Genomic DNA, 17,479 nt, shown 5'->3' with positions numbered 1-17,479 from the left:
AGTAATAATTATTATATTATTTTTTAATAACACATGTTAATAACGAGCATGTATAGTCATTAATATACATAGTAAATAAAGTCGATTAATACATTATGGTTTACACAAAAATGAGATTTTTCTTATAAAATGTGTAAATGTTATAATTATTTCGAGAAATTATAAAAATCGTGAAATATAATAAAATCCCTCTAAAAATAAACGAATTTTAAATCATTGATAGTTAATGGGCTTGAAACTAGTATTAATATAATACATTGAATTTTTGTTACAATAATTTTTTTTCGTATTTAGAAACTACAACATTAAACTGTACTTATTGTTGTCAACCTAAAAATCGATTTATACATTATTTTTTGACTGTTATAATCATTAGAAGAAAAAGGGCGGGGTTTATTGCCTAATCCCTGTTTCTCCTACTGACTTCTTACGCTGTGGAATCAGTGTAAACATATATGTCCGTGTCTGCCTTTTTCCCTTACAATCGTTGTATAAATTTCAAAATTTCCTTATGTACTACTGATGTTGCATAATCACTTATTAATTGTCCTTTTTTTCCTTCTTTTATATGTATTAGGACGTCATCCAATTTGTTACAAAACAAGATGTTTTTTTCTTTAAATAGTTCCTTCTTTTCTTATGAGCACTATCATTAGTGTATCCATATTATTATAATTATTAATTTCACAATTTTGTCAAGGATTTTTTCATTTCCTTTTTTTTATATGTTTATTCTACAGTATAAAGTTATTTGATAATTTTTTTCCCTTTTTTTCACTAATAAATAATTTCATTTATTTATGTTTATACATGTTCAAATATTTTTGATGAAACAGGCAAATTTTTTTTATTTGTATACATGATTATTATTTATGCATAAGTACTAGGCTCTAGTACTTCAAGAGGTTTGCAGTGAGTGAATATTTGTAAATTTGTTTACCCTCGTTCTAAGGGTTGATTATTTAAACTGAATGTAAGTCTGTTATAATTGAAGATTCATACATTAATATCGCCCTTTTTTATACAAGATGCTTGTATTAAATAAAAACGCATATTATTAAAAAAAAATTTCTCTATACTTAAAATTTAACATTTTAAATGGCTAATGAATTAAAATTTAATTGTTGAATCGCAAAAATAAATAAATCGGTGCATAATAATTTCGTAATACCTTAAGTACGTATATCAGTTAAATTTTTTTATGCAGACTAAGTTAAAACAAATTTTTAGATTGTGTCGAATGGAAAACGACTTCGTGACCTTGTACCATGGAGTAAAAGCATAAAAATATGAAAGTATGTAAACTAAAGACTACCCCACTGGCCCTTTGATTCTTTGTATACATCTTGGATCTGCTCATCTTTTCCAAGTGATTGGAGCCATAATATCACATTTTGTGGTGAAAAAAAATTCCTCTCCAATAGACAAGACGACTCGATATGGAAACAAATTTCTGTCAAACTAAACTTTGAAATAATTTGAAAGCAATCCCCATATTGGAAACTATACCTTAGTATTACAAGCTGACAAAAAGTTTGTTTCGTGTTTAACACTCATTTCTAATACTAAAAAGCAAGAAATACGAGTTTATTTAGTAGAACACCAATACATTTATTAGTTAGAAAATTATTTTTCAATTACATACCAATGATGAATAGACAAATAATTACACAAAATATTATCTTAAAATTAACGAAAATTATCGTATTGTATGACAACAGTCACAACTTACTTTCACATTTTGTGTTGCAAAAGTTGAGGCAAAAGTAAAATTAAATTTTCACACTTCAGTCGGAGAGTCCATTTTACTAGTAAAGGCTTGGTAATTATGAGCAACATTTTAATAATTTGATGGATAGATTCGGATTTTCACAAGATAATATGATAGGATCGCACTTATTATCTGAAAAACATATTGCATTTTAATAGATTTTTCTTACATTAAGCAATGGTTCTTCGTACTTTCTCAATAATTTTTAGGCACGATCCATAGTTTGAATATTTTGTATTTAATTGAAAAAAAAAATTCTTGGCAAGGTTTCACCAACCTCTGGATTAATTTAAAAAATAGCTCAAACAGCCTTTTTTAGGTTTACTTGTCTAATAAGACTATTATAATATACTATCCATATTGTAGTGATCGTGTCTTAAATGTAAAAGTATATCAATCAAGTCGTTAATTGGAGGTCATAATTTTTATTTCATAACCTTCAACCCAAAGCATCAAATATAAACATTCAAATCTTTTTTCTCTCAAGCGCTGCGGTGTCAAAAAAAAAAAGAATAAAGTAATTGGTATTGGAATACAAATAGAAGGTGTGGGTTGGGGGAGTAAATAAAAATGGGAGTTATTAAAGTGAAAGTGAGGGATTGAAAGTTATGAATCCTTGCCAAGTTCGTTGTTATATAATCTTGTAACTTTAAAATACACAAAGAAAAAATATTTACCTGCACAAGTAGGGTCTCACGTATTAAAAAAACATTTAAAGCTTCAAATTTAATATCTGTCATTATGCATTGATTCGCAAATAGTAACAGCTAAAATGTATGTATCATTCTTAATAAATTATCAGTAATTTAAAGTGATTATCTTGCAATACTTACTTGATGAAATGTATTTTTATTCCTTGGATTATAATTACAAAGCAAGCCATCGATTATTGCTAGGTTAATTTTTTTACTCTGCATAAATCATACAGTTTTAGATGAGGTTCAGTATCGTATAAGGTATAAACAAAGTATTACTATGTATTACCTCTGCGACTGCTACACCAGCCGACATTGATAACGATAATAACATAAAGACAGGACTAAATAAAAATATTAATGAGGAAATAACATCTTTCGTTTCAAGAATATTGAGTACGCCATCCTCTATAAAATAATGGCATTGACCCACAAAACATGTGACATTCATAGCAATCGTTAGAAATATCGTTACTGAATAATAATCAGACACCTCTTGTGATATTGTACACAATGACATATGTATTTGGCGAAATTTTAAGAAAGATGAACATTTTTTTGAAACCATGGGATTCAATGAACGTGTGGTTATCACATTGGACGAATTTTTAAGAACCTTTTTCATGTAGTAAATGATCCTTATATACGAAAGTTTTATAAAAATTGTGATCAATATGTACTGTACCACTATTGAGTCTATAATAAGGTGAGGAACTATATCGAGAAAGACAAGAATAAAATGTTGGTTGTAACAGTTGTAATAGAAATATAATATTAATGACAGCAAGTAAACAAAAAATGCCAGACAGATAAACCAAAAATTTTTTACATCTTTTATTTTATTTTCAAATTTCTCATCACTTTTATTTTTTTTTAATCCTTTCAACATTTCTCGTACTAGTTCAATTTCATTAAAAATTTTAATTGTAGTTTTTTGTTTAAGTGTGGATTCAATTACAATTAAAAAAGCTATCGCAATAATTACATTATCCATTAGATATTTGTAAGTTATTGAATACGAGTCTTTTATTTCATCATACTTTACTAAAAAGCCCCGGAAGTTATAGAAGTACTCGAATATAATAAGCAATGAAAGTAAAATTATATTATACGCAATCGCAGTGTATGAATAACTGAAGGACCAACGTTTATAAATATTATTAGCTGGAATTTCCTTAAGTTTTACTGTCGTAGACCCAAATATTCGATTACAGTAGTAAAATAATCTTACTAATGAAACATTAAAGTACATTGATTTAATTTTTAAAAATGATTCAGTTAACATCTGGTCTATAAACATTTTAAGCTGAAAAATCTGAAACTTATCTAAAAAAAAATGATCGATTTTTTTTGTACCCTTTCCATTTAAATTAAAAAATAGTCACTAAAATTTAATAGCACTGTCTTCTTTATGTATAAAATTTTTCTTTTTACAAAAGTTGATGAGCTATGTAATATTTTAACTGTAGGTACTCGATAGTTGCAGCTTTTCAACGATCGTCTGACTTACTGCATGTTCTAAAAAAGACTGAGTGTGGAATCGTATTTTGAAAAACTGACAGGAAAGCATAAATTTTTTAACAGCTTTTTCCAACAGACAAACGCAATTAATTACTTTGATGACGTAGCTTTTATAATACAATGATAAGTTATATTTCCTTTTAGTATATCTAGCTAAAACAAAAAGAATACTTGAATACATAATTGACAAGACGAGCTAGAAATGCTAGCCTTAAAATAGTGAAAAGTGTTTCCTAGTACTTGAGATGGCTCCAGTTTCTACTTAATAGTTAAATTAATCTTTCTCACCTCAGAAAATTTGTGACCCATTCAATCTTAGTTGCAATTTTATATAGTTTGATGGTTTTACAATATTTTGAATTAAAATAAAACTAGCCATTACAAAAAAATGATACCGTACGTGACACTAGTGTGCCATAAATCGTTATAAGAATTAGCGTGTAAGATCCTTCAATTCGCTTGTATTGAGTAAAAACACGAAGTAGATGTAAATATTCAATAATCGTAAATAATAGAAGTAAAAAAAAATGTATAGGCGATTCCAGTGTTTGAGTTACTTAAAGACCTACGTCTCACAATGTTGTTTTTATTTAAAATCACGTTGAATTTTATTGCTGTTGTCCCGAACAATCTATTTAAAAAATGTAGAAAAGCTTAAAAAACGAGAGTTTCGAATATGTTAATTTATCTCTTGAAAATATATTAGCAAATATTTCGTGGAGACGAATCTTGAGTTAAAAAATAGGTGAATTATTGAAGAAAATATAATTTATTTTTCTGAACTTGTATGTTTAAGAATTTCAATAATAAAAACAAGTCAATGTTTTCTGACATCTTTTGTTATGTCCTAGTATTAGATACATTATTTCTAACACTAGTTAAAAATCAATGTAATTTTAGTTTTAGAAATTTAACTCATGACACTTTTAGACACAAGTCTGACTAACTTTTAGTTTTAAACCTAACTAAACCTGGAATAGTATTGCAAAAGAACTACAATAATACAAGCGTTTCTAGTGGATGAGTAACTAAAAGATTAACGTTTGAAATTACTTTTTATTCGATGTTTTGTCAAATCTTATAGCTGCTGAGCCAATCATTCGATTAAAAAAATAAAAAACTTGGAAAAAATTAGTTTTATTCTTGTTAATAGTCTAGCCAGCATTTCATGGATATAAGTTTTAAGCGAAAAAAAGTTTGATAAGTTACTTAAATAAAATTTTTGGAAAAGTCTATTTTTTGGCTTTAATTATAAACTTTCATGTAGCAAATAAAAAACTCAACTGGTTTTGTACTTTACTGACATCTATATCCATTTCAAAAAATCTTAATACAATCTGACAGTTTTTCTTAGTATTAAAAGTTGTTGTAGCCAAAGTCAATAAATAAGATGTACTTTTTTGGTTTAATTGTTGCAGCTTTAAAGATCTGACATATTTTATGTTCCAAGGCTGACTGAATGTGGAAAACTGTTCTGAAAGCACCACAAAAGATCATAAATTTCTCAACATATTCTAATAATGAAATTAAATTAGTTTTTGGGTATTACACAGCAACTCTTTTAGAAGACCCTGACATCATGCAGTGACTGGTTTTATATATTCTACTGAAGTATGTTTGATAATTAGTACACCTGCACTTAAGAGTGACAAATTAGAAACATCAATTTTGTAGTTAATAGTTACTCTGATAATCTTGTATACTATTTATATGTATACAAGGTCCAGCTCAACTTTGTTGTATCTCACTATTAAAAAAATATTAAATACTATATAAATAAACATGTAGCTATAATTTTTATATCTAATTTCCTGTTCATACACACGTTTATGTGTTGCTGATATTATTTTCTACCATTATTTGGTAAATAAAAATAGTGGTTTGTACTTTTGACCAGATCTACTTATTTTTATGTACTACAACGCACCAAATTCAAATGTAAAGTTTGTTTAGCTGAAGTATCCTCAAAACTCTAAGTAAATTGTAAAAACCAACAAAAAATAGTATAAAAATGTGTAAAATTACTATCTTTCTAAGATAAGCTACACAAATAATAGAGTTTCTTCATAACCGTATGGAAAAGCTTGGCTTACACTTACCATTGGTAAAAATCTTGTTTCGATTTTACACAATTTTAGCTTTAACATACAGATGTCACTACGCGGTTCTAGCTGAGGTCTCAAGACAATCTCACTTGCTAGGCATTTGATCGATAAAGAAATACAGTGCTTTTTATCCCAGGGGCCAGAAAGCTAAGCTCGCTTGAAATCAAAGGGATTATTTTTCTAATGAATCTGCTCGAAGACATTAGTTCCATCCTCTAAAAATAAATTGAATTGGCTATGCAGACGTTATAAATTAACGTGACAACGGCATGAAACTATCGCTGTTCCTTAAAATTTAAATAAAGAGGCACTTTTTCCAGTTAACACGTTACAGCTGCATCGCTCCCAAGAATTATTTTACTGGTAAATCAACAGTTGTGCATTGAGAGCAGTGATACATATTTTAACGTCGACGCATTAAACAAAATTAACGTATGACATTATTTAGCGCTTAAATTAAATGAGTTAATTATCGTGATAAAATGATTGAACTTTTTATTTGGTTTAGAATTTTTGTGTATAAGGAGTTGTAAGCTTTATTATTTTAAATATCTTTTTATCTTACACGTCTAAAGTACCTGCAGAGACAATAAACTTATCAGTGTTCAGTTATCAAAAATTATATTTTATGGTATGCTAGCAAAATATAATTTTTGACACTTTGTACCAATGAAAAAGCGGATACTAGTTGACACAGTAAAGTAATACAAGACTTGAAATATAATCGTTGTAATTTAAAAATGTGTATATTTTGTTAATTTTCTACTTTTATATTGATTTTTTATTTTTTTTAATTTTATGCTTTGTTAATTTTTCACATTTTAAATTAACATTAATTAACTTAATTAATTTTATATGACAAGAGCACACGTTGCCCTGCAAGGCATCCCTTTCCATGTGTAATTTTATTTTGTAATTAAGCATTTGCCCGCTTATAATTAAATAAATAAACATTTGTAACAAAGGAAACTTACATAATATCCCTATAACTTTTACCTATAATAATAGAATCCCTCCACCTTGATTATTAAGAAAGATTAAAGCATGCTAAGTGAAGATGAATGTAGTTGGAGCATAACCATGAAAAAGCTCTATATCAAGGTCTACAGTGATATGATTAGGAAGTCAAGGGTTTAATGCTATGCTAGCAAAAAACGTTGCATCTGATTGTTTTCCGAATTATAGGCCGGTGCTGTGATTCTGAGATATAATTAATCCACAAAATGAACATAATGACGATTATTTAGAATTAATTATAATTTGATCTTTGGATGCAGATCCGACAGAGTTTGGTTTGTAACCTATACATAGTAATAAACAGGAAATAATTTGGTTGTTATTAGTCTACTTTATCAAATTGTTTGATGACACTTATTGATAATTTAAAAAAATTGATATTATCGAAGTTCGTCTGTTCATTTGAGTTGATATCAAAAGTTTATAATAATTGTACAGCATCAAATTGAATCACTAAAAGCTTCAGCGTAAAATGATGATCAGTTTATTCGATAATAACGGGAGCAGCATCCATACATCTGCGAGCTGAGACTGTCAATCGTCAAGACAATTAATTTATGCTTCAAGTGCTCATCAAGAAATGATAGCTAGTAGTAAGAAAAAACTTCAACGTTGGAGAGCGAATTGGTTTTAATTGATGCATTTCAACTGCACTAATCAATTGAAGACTTATAAAAAAAAAAAAAAAAATTCAGGTGGTATTTTTGTATACTGTTAATTACAGTGTAATTGGTTAAAACAAAGCTTAATATCACAAGCTTTTGATACTCCCGCTGAAGAGGAGGTGATGAACTGTGTTTTGTGAATGAAAATTGTATCATGACAGTATAACTTCCGTAGATTTTTGACGACTCTGGGCAGTTTTATTCAAACAAACCACATTATTACTAAATTTTATCAATTGTAGAATATTTACATACAACTCATGTAATTCTTAGCATTACTACCAAGTACTAAATTCTCACATACCTGTTGTACTGTACCGCTCTGTTCAACTGGTCCATAGTAATATGTAGCTATACTGCATCAACATAATATGACATGTAATATAATTTAATGCTCCAAAATATCGCTTACTAACTCATATGTTACGTAACTCAATATAATATTTTTTTTCAAGCCTCGTACGTGATAATAAACACCGACGGAGTGATATTAATGCTCGTACAGATAACATGTTACATTATTTATTCGTTCATTTCGTACATCGGTAGGTAAAGATACCACCTTTTTACTGTAAAACAAAAAAATTCTGTGGATTCATCTGAGTTGCAATTCTTCCACATTCAATGTACATGCTCAAAAAACGATCAAAAACTCGCATGCGCAAGAAATTCGCGCCTCTCTCCCGCTCTCGCTCTTTTTGGTTGTTATTTAAAGATGCTAATGAATTTTCGCATCAGCGTGCGGCGCTCGCTTTCGGCGTCTCCACGCCGAGTTGCCTACTGTTTTCCGGCTGGATTAGCAGGTGTACCGCATACACATCTCAGTACACTCCTTCTCTTTTTTAAGTATAATGAGCTCAGCAATCAAATCTCTTTTTTGTCGGAGACGCGAGAACATGTGAGAGTTTGCCTGGCTGATTTTTTCACTCGCTGATAGTGCGTGCGTTTGCATGTGAGCGCGAAGAAGTGATTTTGTAGTGATTGAGAGAAACGGAGCTTTTCCGAGCGTACTAAAAGGCTCCTGGTACGTGTACCTTTTGAGAACAAGTTGACAAAGATGTGGATGGAAAACTTTCTGATAGTATCTGTTTTAATGTGAGTTGTTTTATGTTTTCATCAGTAGAGTTATTCTTTTTTTTTTAACTTGACAGATTTTGTGGTAGTGTACTTTATTGTAGCACTGTACATAATCACGTTTTGAGCTGCAATGGACAATCAGTCAACGAAGTGGGAAGGTTTCGAGTCCCAACCGTTTTTTAATTCGAGGTGCGATTAGATTCAGATTAGAGTCCCTCAAAGATACGTGAAATATATTGTGACTTTGAAGTAATATGACTAAGGGAAATGTACGTGTCTTGATAAGTAGCAAAGATAAGAGCATTTATTTTGAAATTTTTTCAGTACGACTGATTATCATACGCGCAAACTTATCCACCACGCGCTTATTCATTCATTCGGTTAGTCATAATTTTTTTCGTCTCCATTTCTCTACGATGCTACCTTTTGAAAATTTTGCCGTACATCTTTATCAGATAACAACTTGTGTCTACAAAAAAATAATAAATCCTCCATGATTCTCATCTCGTTATAAAAGTGTCTTCTCCGGTTCGTTTGTTATAAGCTTCTTGACGATTTTATCGCATGAATGCGTGTACTAAATTTTTTTTCACCATCTCTCGTGTATAATCGGTTTTAGTTTACATTTTGACATGTGCTCATTACCTTTGATCATTCAACGAGAACGTCTTTGCTGATTACACTACGTATCTTCGGTTATATCATGCGTGAAATTAATTATATTTTACAGACTTATTAAGATTCTTGTAAATTCTAACGCATATTAGTGAAAAAAAAAAAAGAAAACGTGAGCATCAGCGTTTTCATATAGTAATGATCCAGGTAATACACAATACACTTATCAACAAAAAATCTTTTCCTGCAGTTCATTACATAAACGTTATTTGTAAACTACTGAAGATTGAGTGGCTATTCAAAATGAGATGGACTAATTTTATCTTTAGATTTTTAATGCAACCAATTCAGAACTGAGGCTATAAAATCAAGAATATCAGTAACAACACTTTATATAAAATATTTGCATTGATCAAAATTGTCTTTAAGAACAAATTGATAATAAATGATAATGTACTTTAAGGAATTGCTAATGACCGATTCTTAACTTAACTTAACTTAAGAACTTGAACTAATTTTTCTTAATCCCACAATCACTACGGTCAACAACTATATTAGATTCCATCGTTATCCTTATCAAATAATGCGACATAGGTGGTGCCATTCGTTGAATCTATATTTTCCTGCAGCTTCACGAGAATATCTATCAATTTTAGTCGCAATTGCTGGTACTTGAGGCTTTCAACGGTAGCACATTATGACGTGTTTGCCTCCAAATACTTCAGTTGAGAAGAAAATAAATATACCTACCGATAAGATAACTTTGATGGTACTCTGTTTGCTCTACCTCTCCCTCTCTGTTATTCTCACTTTACATCTTTCTCCTCGTGGACTATTTAGTTGACAGTTGAAACTACACAGATTTTTATCTTGATATGCATAAGTTACATGTAAACAAAGAGATTTTGGTGAAAGTTAATAATTATTTGACTGCTATAAGATCATAGTGTCTGATATTTACTTTAGATGTCTAAGATGGCATATGGAAATTCGTCAACACTGTGTTTGGAAATAACAACAACTTTTCAGTAATTTCTTAACAAGTATTTCCAATAAAAAAAAATGAAATTAGTTTTTGGGTATTACACTGCAGCTTTTTTAGGAGACCCTCGCATGATGCAGTGACAGGTTACATTTGAATATTGTACTATTATAGGGTCCTCAAGTATTACACCAAAATTTCAGAGTAACAAGTATTAAATTAAATGTTAATTTTATAATTAATAGTTAATGTAAGCAATTATTATACTGATATACATAAAGCCTAGCGTAACTCTGTTGTACTATCAAAGAACACTTAAAGCTACTAAGGTAACAATATCACTTTTATTTTTAATTGGCCATAACACATGCCTTATGTGTTTCTTATATTGTATGTTACTTACGTTATCAAACAACCATGCTAAACATGAATAGATTGCCAGTAACTTCTTGTCATTTTTTCTAAGTGATTTCCAAGTCTCCTTTTCTCTATTACGAGCGAATCTTTTTCTCTCTCGATCAACAAGACTTTTCTTCTCAGTGCTGTCACTGCAGATATTTAGCAGATATCTTTAGTATTCACTATTCAATTTCTCTTGAATAAAAAATTGAGGTCTATTTCTCTCAGTCGCTGGTTTTTTTTATCCTTTTCTTCGAAGAATCAGGTCACTCAGAGTACACGAAGCAAGCTTAAAATATTTTACAAGACAGAATACGACCAAGCATCAAACGATGCATCCAATCGACGCGTATCAATACACGCAAGCTAATAATGTTTCAAACGATAATAAAAGCGTGACTGATGTGGAACCTTCGCTTCTTCCAGCTCCCTGTCAACCTGGAAGCTCGCCTGTAAGGCTCACGAAGAAACGACCACCGATAGCTCACCGGAATGTAAATCCGTGGCTGGCGTGATGCCCGATGGCAACCAGACGCGCGAGCTCGTCTGTTTACACGGACTGCCGTATTCCTTTACTGAAGGGTAACGAAAAATTACTAAATACTCAATTAATTCCTTAATCGACCTGTTGCATCGTAAAGCCGTCCTATTTTAAAGATGTTGCGAATGTGAGTCTGCTCGATTTTGTGTTGTAAAAAAGCCAGTCACTTGAATTGAAAAAAAAAAGTTATAATAAACATTTGATGCTGGAGATACCTGATATAAAAAAAAAAGAATGATCGAGCAGAAACAAAATGCTCATCGAACAAATTTCTCGAAAACGGGCTAAGTAAGCGCTAACCACGGCTCACGAGAGATAAATTAGCGGTAAAGTAGGCAAAGAAAGAAAAAAAGAAAAAAAAAAAAAAAGTGTAAGAAAACCAGCACGTCAAAGTCATAGCTTGTGATTAACGCTCTTGTAGCATCAGTGGCAGCTTTGGCTTGGAGACGGTAAGCGGCTTAACGGTTCTCAATTGGCGAGACGAGGAGTTTGACGCAGCGAGGGCTCTTAGAGGTCTGCCCGAGCTGCGCCGCTTATCAATCCTCAATGGAAATCTTCAAAGGATAGTCACACCCTTTCCCGAGGACGCTCGATTTCTTGAGGTAATCAGAATCGAGAAATCACGATTTTCTCAATATTTTTAGTTATGAGGTACATTTTATGAATTCAAATTCAAAGAGGGAAAATATATTATAACACTTAAATACCATTGAAATGATAATGGTAAAGTAGGTAAGTATATTACATGACTCTAAACGTCTGTGTTAAACATCACCAACAACAATGTGAATTTTCATGACCCAAGTTGGTGTTTATGAGAGGAAGAAGAGACGTGGATCCAAACAGATTAGGGGAACAGTGTCTCTGTAATTGAGGCCTCATTAAGAGGCACGTTACATTCGCGCACGAGTCGTCCGTACGTGTGTGCCTATACGTGCAATTGCTGCGGAGAACACTCTGCAGCCTGGCACGAAAGGCAAATTGATACTGACGCTTCTCCATACATATACATACATTCATACACGTAGGTATACTATACCTGTATATGTATACACGTGCAATGTGCAATAGGTCGTGGAAATCAGCGGCACGAGCTTACGTGCGATGCCCGAGCTCACCTTTGCCGGACTGCCCGAGCTCCGGACGCTCGATTTGCGCAACAATGCCCTCGGCTACCTCGACCCCGACGAACTAATTGCTGCGCCAAAGCTACGCGATGTCTATTTGGCAGGTGGGTTCTGTACATATATAGTTATATTTCCAACGAGGGAATATATTAGGTCTTCGAGCTTGCACGGATACAAGTGTCTTCTCCTCAAATTTCTCCGTGCGAGATATTGTTTGTTGGATACGTTCTACTGGAGGGCTTTGAGCTTGCGAGAGGCAAGCATATACGGTTTCTGAGGTGCGACGTGGCGTGTCTTTTGTTGGAATTTTATTGGCAAACGAGCTTCTTGAGAACTATTCGAGTTCTGCTGGTTAGCAATGTGGATTTTGTTTGTTATAGTACAAAATTTGTGGTGATATTTTGTTTCGTACGGCGTTTGTTGTGCGCAAAAAAAAAGTATAATTTAAGATGGAGTATTTTTAACGAATGAAAAAAGATTGCATCTCGCGTCTTTTACGATATTTTCTGTGGATACATAACTTTTATATTTTTATTACTTGATCTTTTATATTTGTAAGTTTTATTCTTAGTGAATTAATTCACAGGTCATTTTTTATGAAATTTAATTAAAAGAGTAACTCTTACTTATGATAAGATTATTATCGTGGTTCATATCGATGATGCAAGGCATATTAAATGTACACGAAAATACTTCATTGCTTAATTGAAAAGTTGATTAAAATAAAAAATTTAGATTTTAAATTAAATATGATATTTTGAGTCTTACATAGAACTGGGTTTATTATTCAACTAATTTTTATGCACCAGATTAATATTTTCGTATCACGTTGTCCATAGCGGATTCCAATTTTTTTTTTTTTTTTCTATCTTTTATGCAAGTTCGGCAAAAATTCTATTCATCAATTATTGGTGGAAAAATAAAGGTTCCAATACGTAAATTAATATTCCCTGAATTAATAATTAAACTATAATTAATAATGGTCGTCCTTTTGATAATGTATATGTACTGATTGCTTGAAGGAAATCAATGGACGTGCAACGAAAATTCGGTATGGCTGGTAAATAGTTCGTATGGCTCGTTAGTGGAGCGCGTAGTTGACAGAGACGAGATGCGCTGTTGGTCCCCGTTCAAAGGCAAGCCACTTCTCTTTGTTATGGAAGTCATGCAGGTAATTATGAGGTCCTCTCTGTTTTGCTCGTGTAGTAACGGAAGGTACAATTGATGCAATAAGCTTGATAGTATTAGATCGTAACGATTTTTCGCTCGTTTCTTTTCTGTACCAACTTTTTTATATAAAAAAAACCTTGTAGTGGCAAGGCAACGAAAATAAAAATAGACTTTATTTTAGATGTAAAAATAATAAAAATTTAATGAATTCTTCATTTAGTTTTCACTTTGCTGCTAGTCGATGTATCGATCAGTCCTTTTGACAACGTGAAATATAATGTAAAAAATTGAGTACAAAGCTTTGAGGGTATTTTTCTACTCTTTTCATGATCAATTTAGTGGTATTAAACTATAAAAAGTAATAAAAATACTTTACTTTGAACTAGTAAAAAGTTTGTTATTTCAAGCTGTAAATTTTTTTTAAAAAACAAAAAAAGTAATGCTTAACAGTCAAATATGGTATTTTATGCTGCTATATGCACTATCATTTTTTCTATATTATTATTTGATTCAATAGTGAACCTATCGAACGATGAGTGAAAATAATTTAATAATTTCTTGATGTATTAATATGCTCAGTATTCAAAAAACTCCAAAAGAATTTAATGTATTAACATCATGTAAATATATTGCATTTAACCAAAGATCTAACAACCCATGAAATACACAAAATTGTATTATTTTTTAAAACCAATTAACATTTCACTTTTTTTTTCATAGTAATACTTTTTTTTAAACAAAAAAAACATTTAACTCACTATTTTCGTGGTTAAACACACAGAGTTTTGAAAATGACAATTCTTGGGAACGCTTTAACATTTCTCCTTGATATTTAATGCACAAAATTTTTTTAAAAAGGAAACATAAATTATGATTTGTAACCCTGTCAATCGATATCTCAACCACTTCGACCGACTTAAAAGGCCACTCATAAAATTAAAGTGCTCGCGAAATAAATTCACGGGAATCCTCAACGATACGACTATACCGAAGAAAAAAAAAATACAAACACGCTTACACGTACGCGTGCCCACAACAGCGTTTACAGGATGAGTGTCAGCAGTTGGTGGTCTGCGATTGCGAGCTCGTGTACGTCGTGAACAGCGCAACCCTCGGTGGTGGTAGTAACGGCAGCCCAACGAGGAAACAGCAGCAGACACAGCAACAGACTTCTCCTCGTCAGCATCAGCGGCAATTCATGGCTTTTGCTACTGTCAACTGCAGCCATCGTGGTTTTACCGATATGCCGGCCTTTCTGCCAGCTAATACCACAACCCTCCACCTCGAGGGTAACCAGGTATGTGTGTCTATATGTGGGAGGTTACTCTGGGATTAACTCTGATAGCCTGAGGGTATCCAGACGCTTAGGAGGATAGAGAGGCTGATGAAGAGGCGGATTGGCTACTAGGGACAGTGTAAGATACTAACAAACACAGGAATGTGAGGGGTGTAACATATACAGCGTGACATTATTAAACGCTGTTCTGATGTGCTGGTAATTTTCTTGTATGTAATAGTGAGGTAAAATATTCTTAGGGATTCGTAAAGATGATCACCATGTTTTTCGAAGCTCACTTTGATGAGGTTCTTAATTAATAAGTAATTTTAAAAATATAGACAGGAAAAGTTATAAAAAATATGATGACGGGATGAAATTATTTTATCAAGAAAATCTGAAGTTAGGCTCAATTAAAAGTCCTGATAAAGTTTCTAATTGATTTCAAGGCTCCTTTAAATTTCAAATGGCTTTAAAGTCCTCAGAATTATTTTATATTTTATCACCATGAAGTCATTTACATAGAAATTTTTCAAAGAAAGATTTTTTAATCGCAAAACTTATGCCGATTTCTAATGACTTTAAAGTCTATAAATGATTTTAAATGACTATAAATGATTCCGAAAAATTTCGAATAAATTTTTTCATTGACTCCAAAAGTGCATAGTTCCTTCAACAACTTAACACAGTTATTGTGCTTACAGATCAGTGACTTGACGCCTCTCAAAATAAATCCGGTGTACAAAAGCGTGATAGATCTCTACTTGGACGACAACGAGGTGGAGTGCGTGGGCTTACTGGACGGCACTTTCTGGCTCGAGCACTTTAGGCTCCTCAGTCTGCGCGGTAATAAAATGACCGACGTGTGTAAACAATGCCTCTTTTTCTTTTTTTTTTTTAATTTATTAATTTCATACCTAATATCGTTTTAACAGTTGATTGAAAATTTTCGTGATAACTATTTTCAACTTTGGTAAACTAATGACAAATTAAGTAACTTTTGCATTACCCAAAAATTACAATTTTCTTTTAATATTATTCACACAAGCGTATGGATGATCTGATAGACCTGTTTAAATAGATAAAAATATTTACCAGTTTGACGTATTTTTAAGATGAAATCGTGTTATGTAATTTTTTGTATCCTTTGATCAAACGATTTTCCTCCATACAATAATTTGAGCCAGTCTCACAGCGTCTTTCAATTACACTTCCACCCGTAGTTTGCGACGTACGCGTTGGAGAATGTTTTGCCGCACAGCCAAACAGCGGCAAGCCTCTATCTTGGGAATAATCCGTGGAGATGCGACTGCCAGATTACACCGGGATTTCAGGAGTTCCTGATCAAATATCCTTACCTCATCAAGGACGTGAGCGAAGTCAAATGTTCCCCGGAAAATGGAGATTACTTCAACAGACAGGTATTTATCATAACTGTTATTGCAACAATATATACCCACGAGAAATAATAATTATAATAATTATAATTACTACATTGAAATGCATAATTGTTGAATGGATATTAATTTTAATCGTTGAAAATTAATGTAAATTTTAAGAAAATTATTCATCATTAACTATTATAATTATTATTATTATTATTATTATTGTTTTTGAAGTTAGTAATTTTTGCTCGTGAACAATTAAAGCGTTTCATTTTCTCAACAGATCCGAGAGCTTACAAGGACCGAAATTTGTGCTCCACCCGCTGAGCTCGAGATATATCCACTGGACATTCTGAATATTATTTTGGCAATCATTATTATATGGATCTTGGTTAAATTTACCTATGATTACTACGTATTTAAAAATACTGGCAAACTTCCCAGAATCGTTCATTTGATACCTTAATAGAGAGATTTATTTTGCTGTGACTTAGACACTAGTGCTGCTAGTCGGTATTTTGTTAAAGATATTTTCAAGTATTTTATATGACCACCTTTTGTGATTTTTAATGGCTATTTAATAATGTACTTATAAAAAGTGTGTTTTTGATTGCAATGCAAAAAATATTTAGTCTATCCTTGACTTTTTGTAAGTATTGCATTTTGTGTATAACATTTGATTGTATAGAGAGAGATGGCAATCTAGACCTGGCGTATAATTTTTTATGTTCAACGTTATTTTGATTGACGTATTTCCAAGAAAATATAAGAATAAAAAAAAAAACAAATAAATAAATAAATTAATTAATTAAAAAAAAGAAGTTTTTTGAGTACGTTACTAAAAAAGTCGATAACTGCAAAATTGAGAGCTTGCCATCCTCATACCTCGGTCTGCAGTAGAGTGGATGTATTAGTGAATGTTACTAAGAAAATTAATTTTAACTTAATGTACATTTGTTATATGTAAAAGCACTTTTTAATAATAAAAGTTTTTCATACAAACTAGTGTCTATTTTTATATGCTTCAGGTTTTTAAATTACAAACATTTGACTAAATGGTAAAAAAGAATTTCGATACCACAGTGATAAAACAAGCTTGTTTTTTTTTTTTGTTTTTATTCATTTAATCGTAT

At 31.5% G+C, this 17,479-nt stretch overlaps 1 protein-coding gene across 1 annotated transcript; it reads left to right on the top strand.

Annotated features, from left to right (window-relative positions):
• Window positions 1-8,527: 8,527 nt before the first annotated feature.
• Window positions 8,528-17,137, top strand: LOC106643746 (Protein singed wings 2). The gene is made up of 9 exons (XM_014359008.2): window positions 8,528-8,869; window positions 11,274-11,429; window positions 11,810-11,990; window positions 12,460-12,619; window positions 13,538-13,686; window positions 14,725-14,982; window positions 15,666-15,824; window positions 16,185-16,382; window positions 16,630-17,137. Exons 1-9 carry the CDS (start codon window positions 8,832-8,834, stop codon window positions 16,810-16,812), a joined length of 1,482 nt encoding a protein of 493 aa, XP_014214494.2. The 5' UTR covers window positions 8,528-8,831; the 3' UTR covers window positions 16,813-17,137.
• Window positions 17,138-17,479: the final 342 nt, after the last annotated feature.

Source organism: Copidosoma floridanum, unplaced genomic scaffold, assembly GCF_036245765.1.
Source record: "Copidosoma floridanum isolate Cflo_tuat_1 unplaced genomic scaffold, Cflo_Japanese_pri ptg000030l, whole genome shotgun sequence".
Taxonomy (NCBI): Eukaryota; Metazoa; Arthropoda; class Insecta; order Hymenoptera; family Encyrtidae; genus Copidosoma; species Copidosoma floridanum.
The sequence above is the reverse complement of the archived record's forward strand: the minus strand, read 5'-3'. Positions and strand labels throughout refer to the sequence as shown.

What these genes read in the sequence shown, in the direction of transcription:
- LOC106643746 (XM_014359008.2), top strand. Translation starts at nt 8,832, where the DNA reads ATGTGGATGGAAAACTTTCTGATAGTATCTGTTTTAAT. An exon ending in CCGTATTCCTTTACTGAAGG is followed by an intron (nt 11,430 to 11,809) that starts GTAACGAAAAAT and finishes ACGCTCTTGTAG; the next exon opens with CATCAGTGGCAGCTTTGGCT. An exon ending in AGGACGCTCGATTTCTTGAG is followed by an intron (nt 11,991 to 12,459) that starts GTAATCAGAATC and finishes AATGTGCAATAG; the next exon opens with GTCGTGGAAATCAGCGGCAC.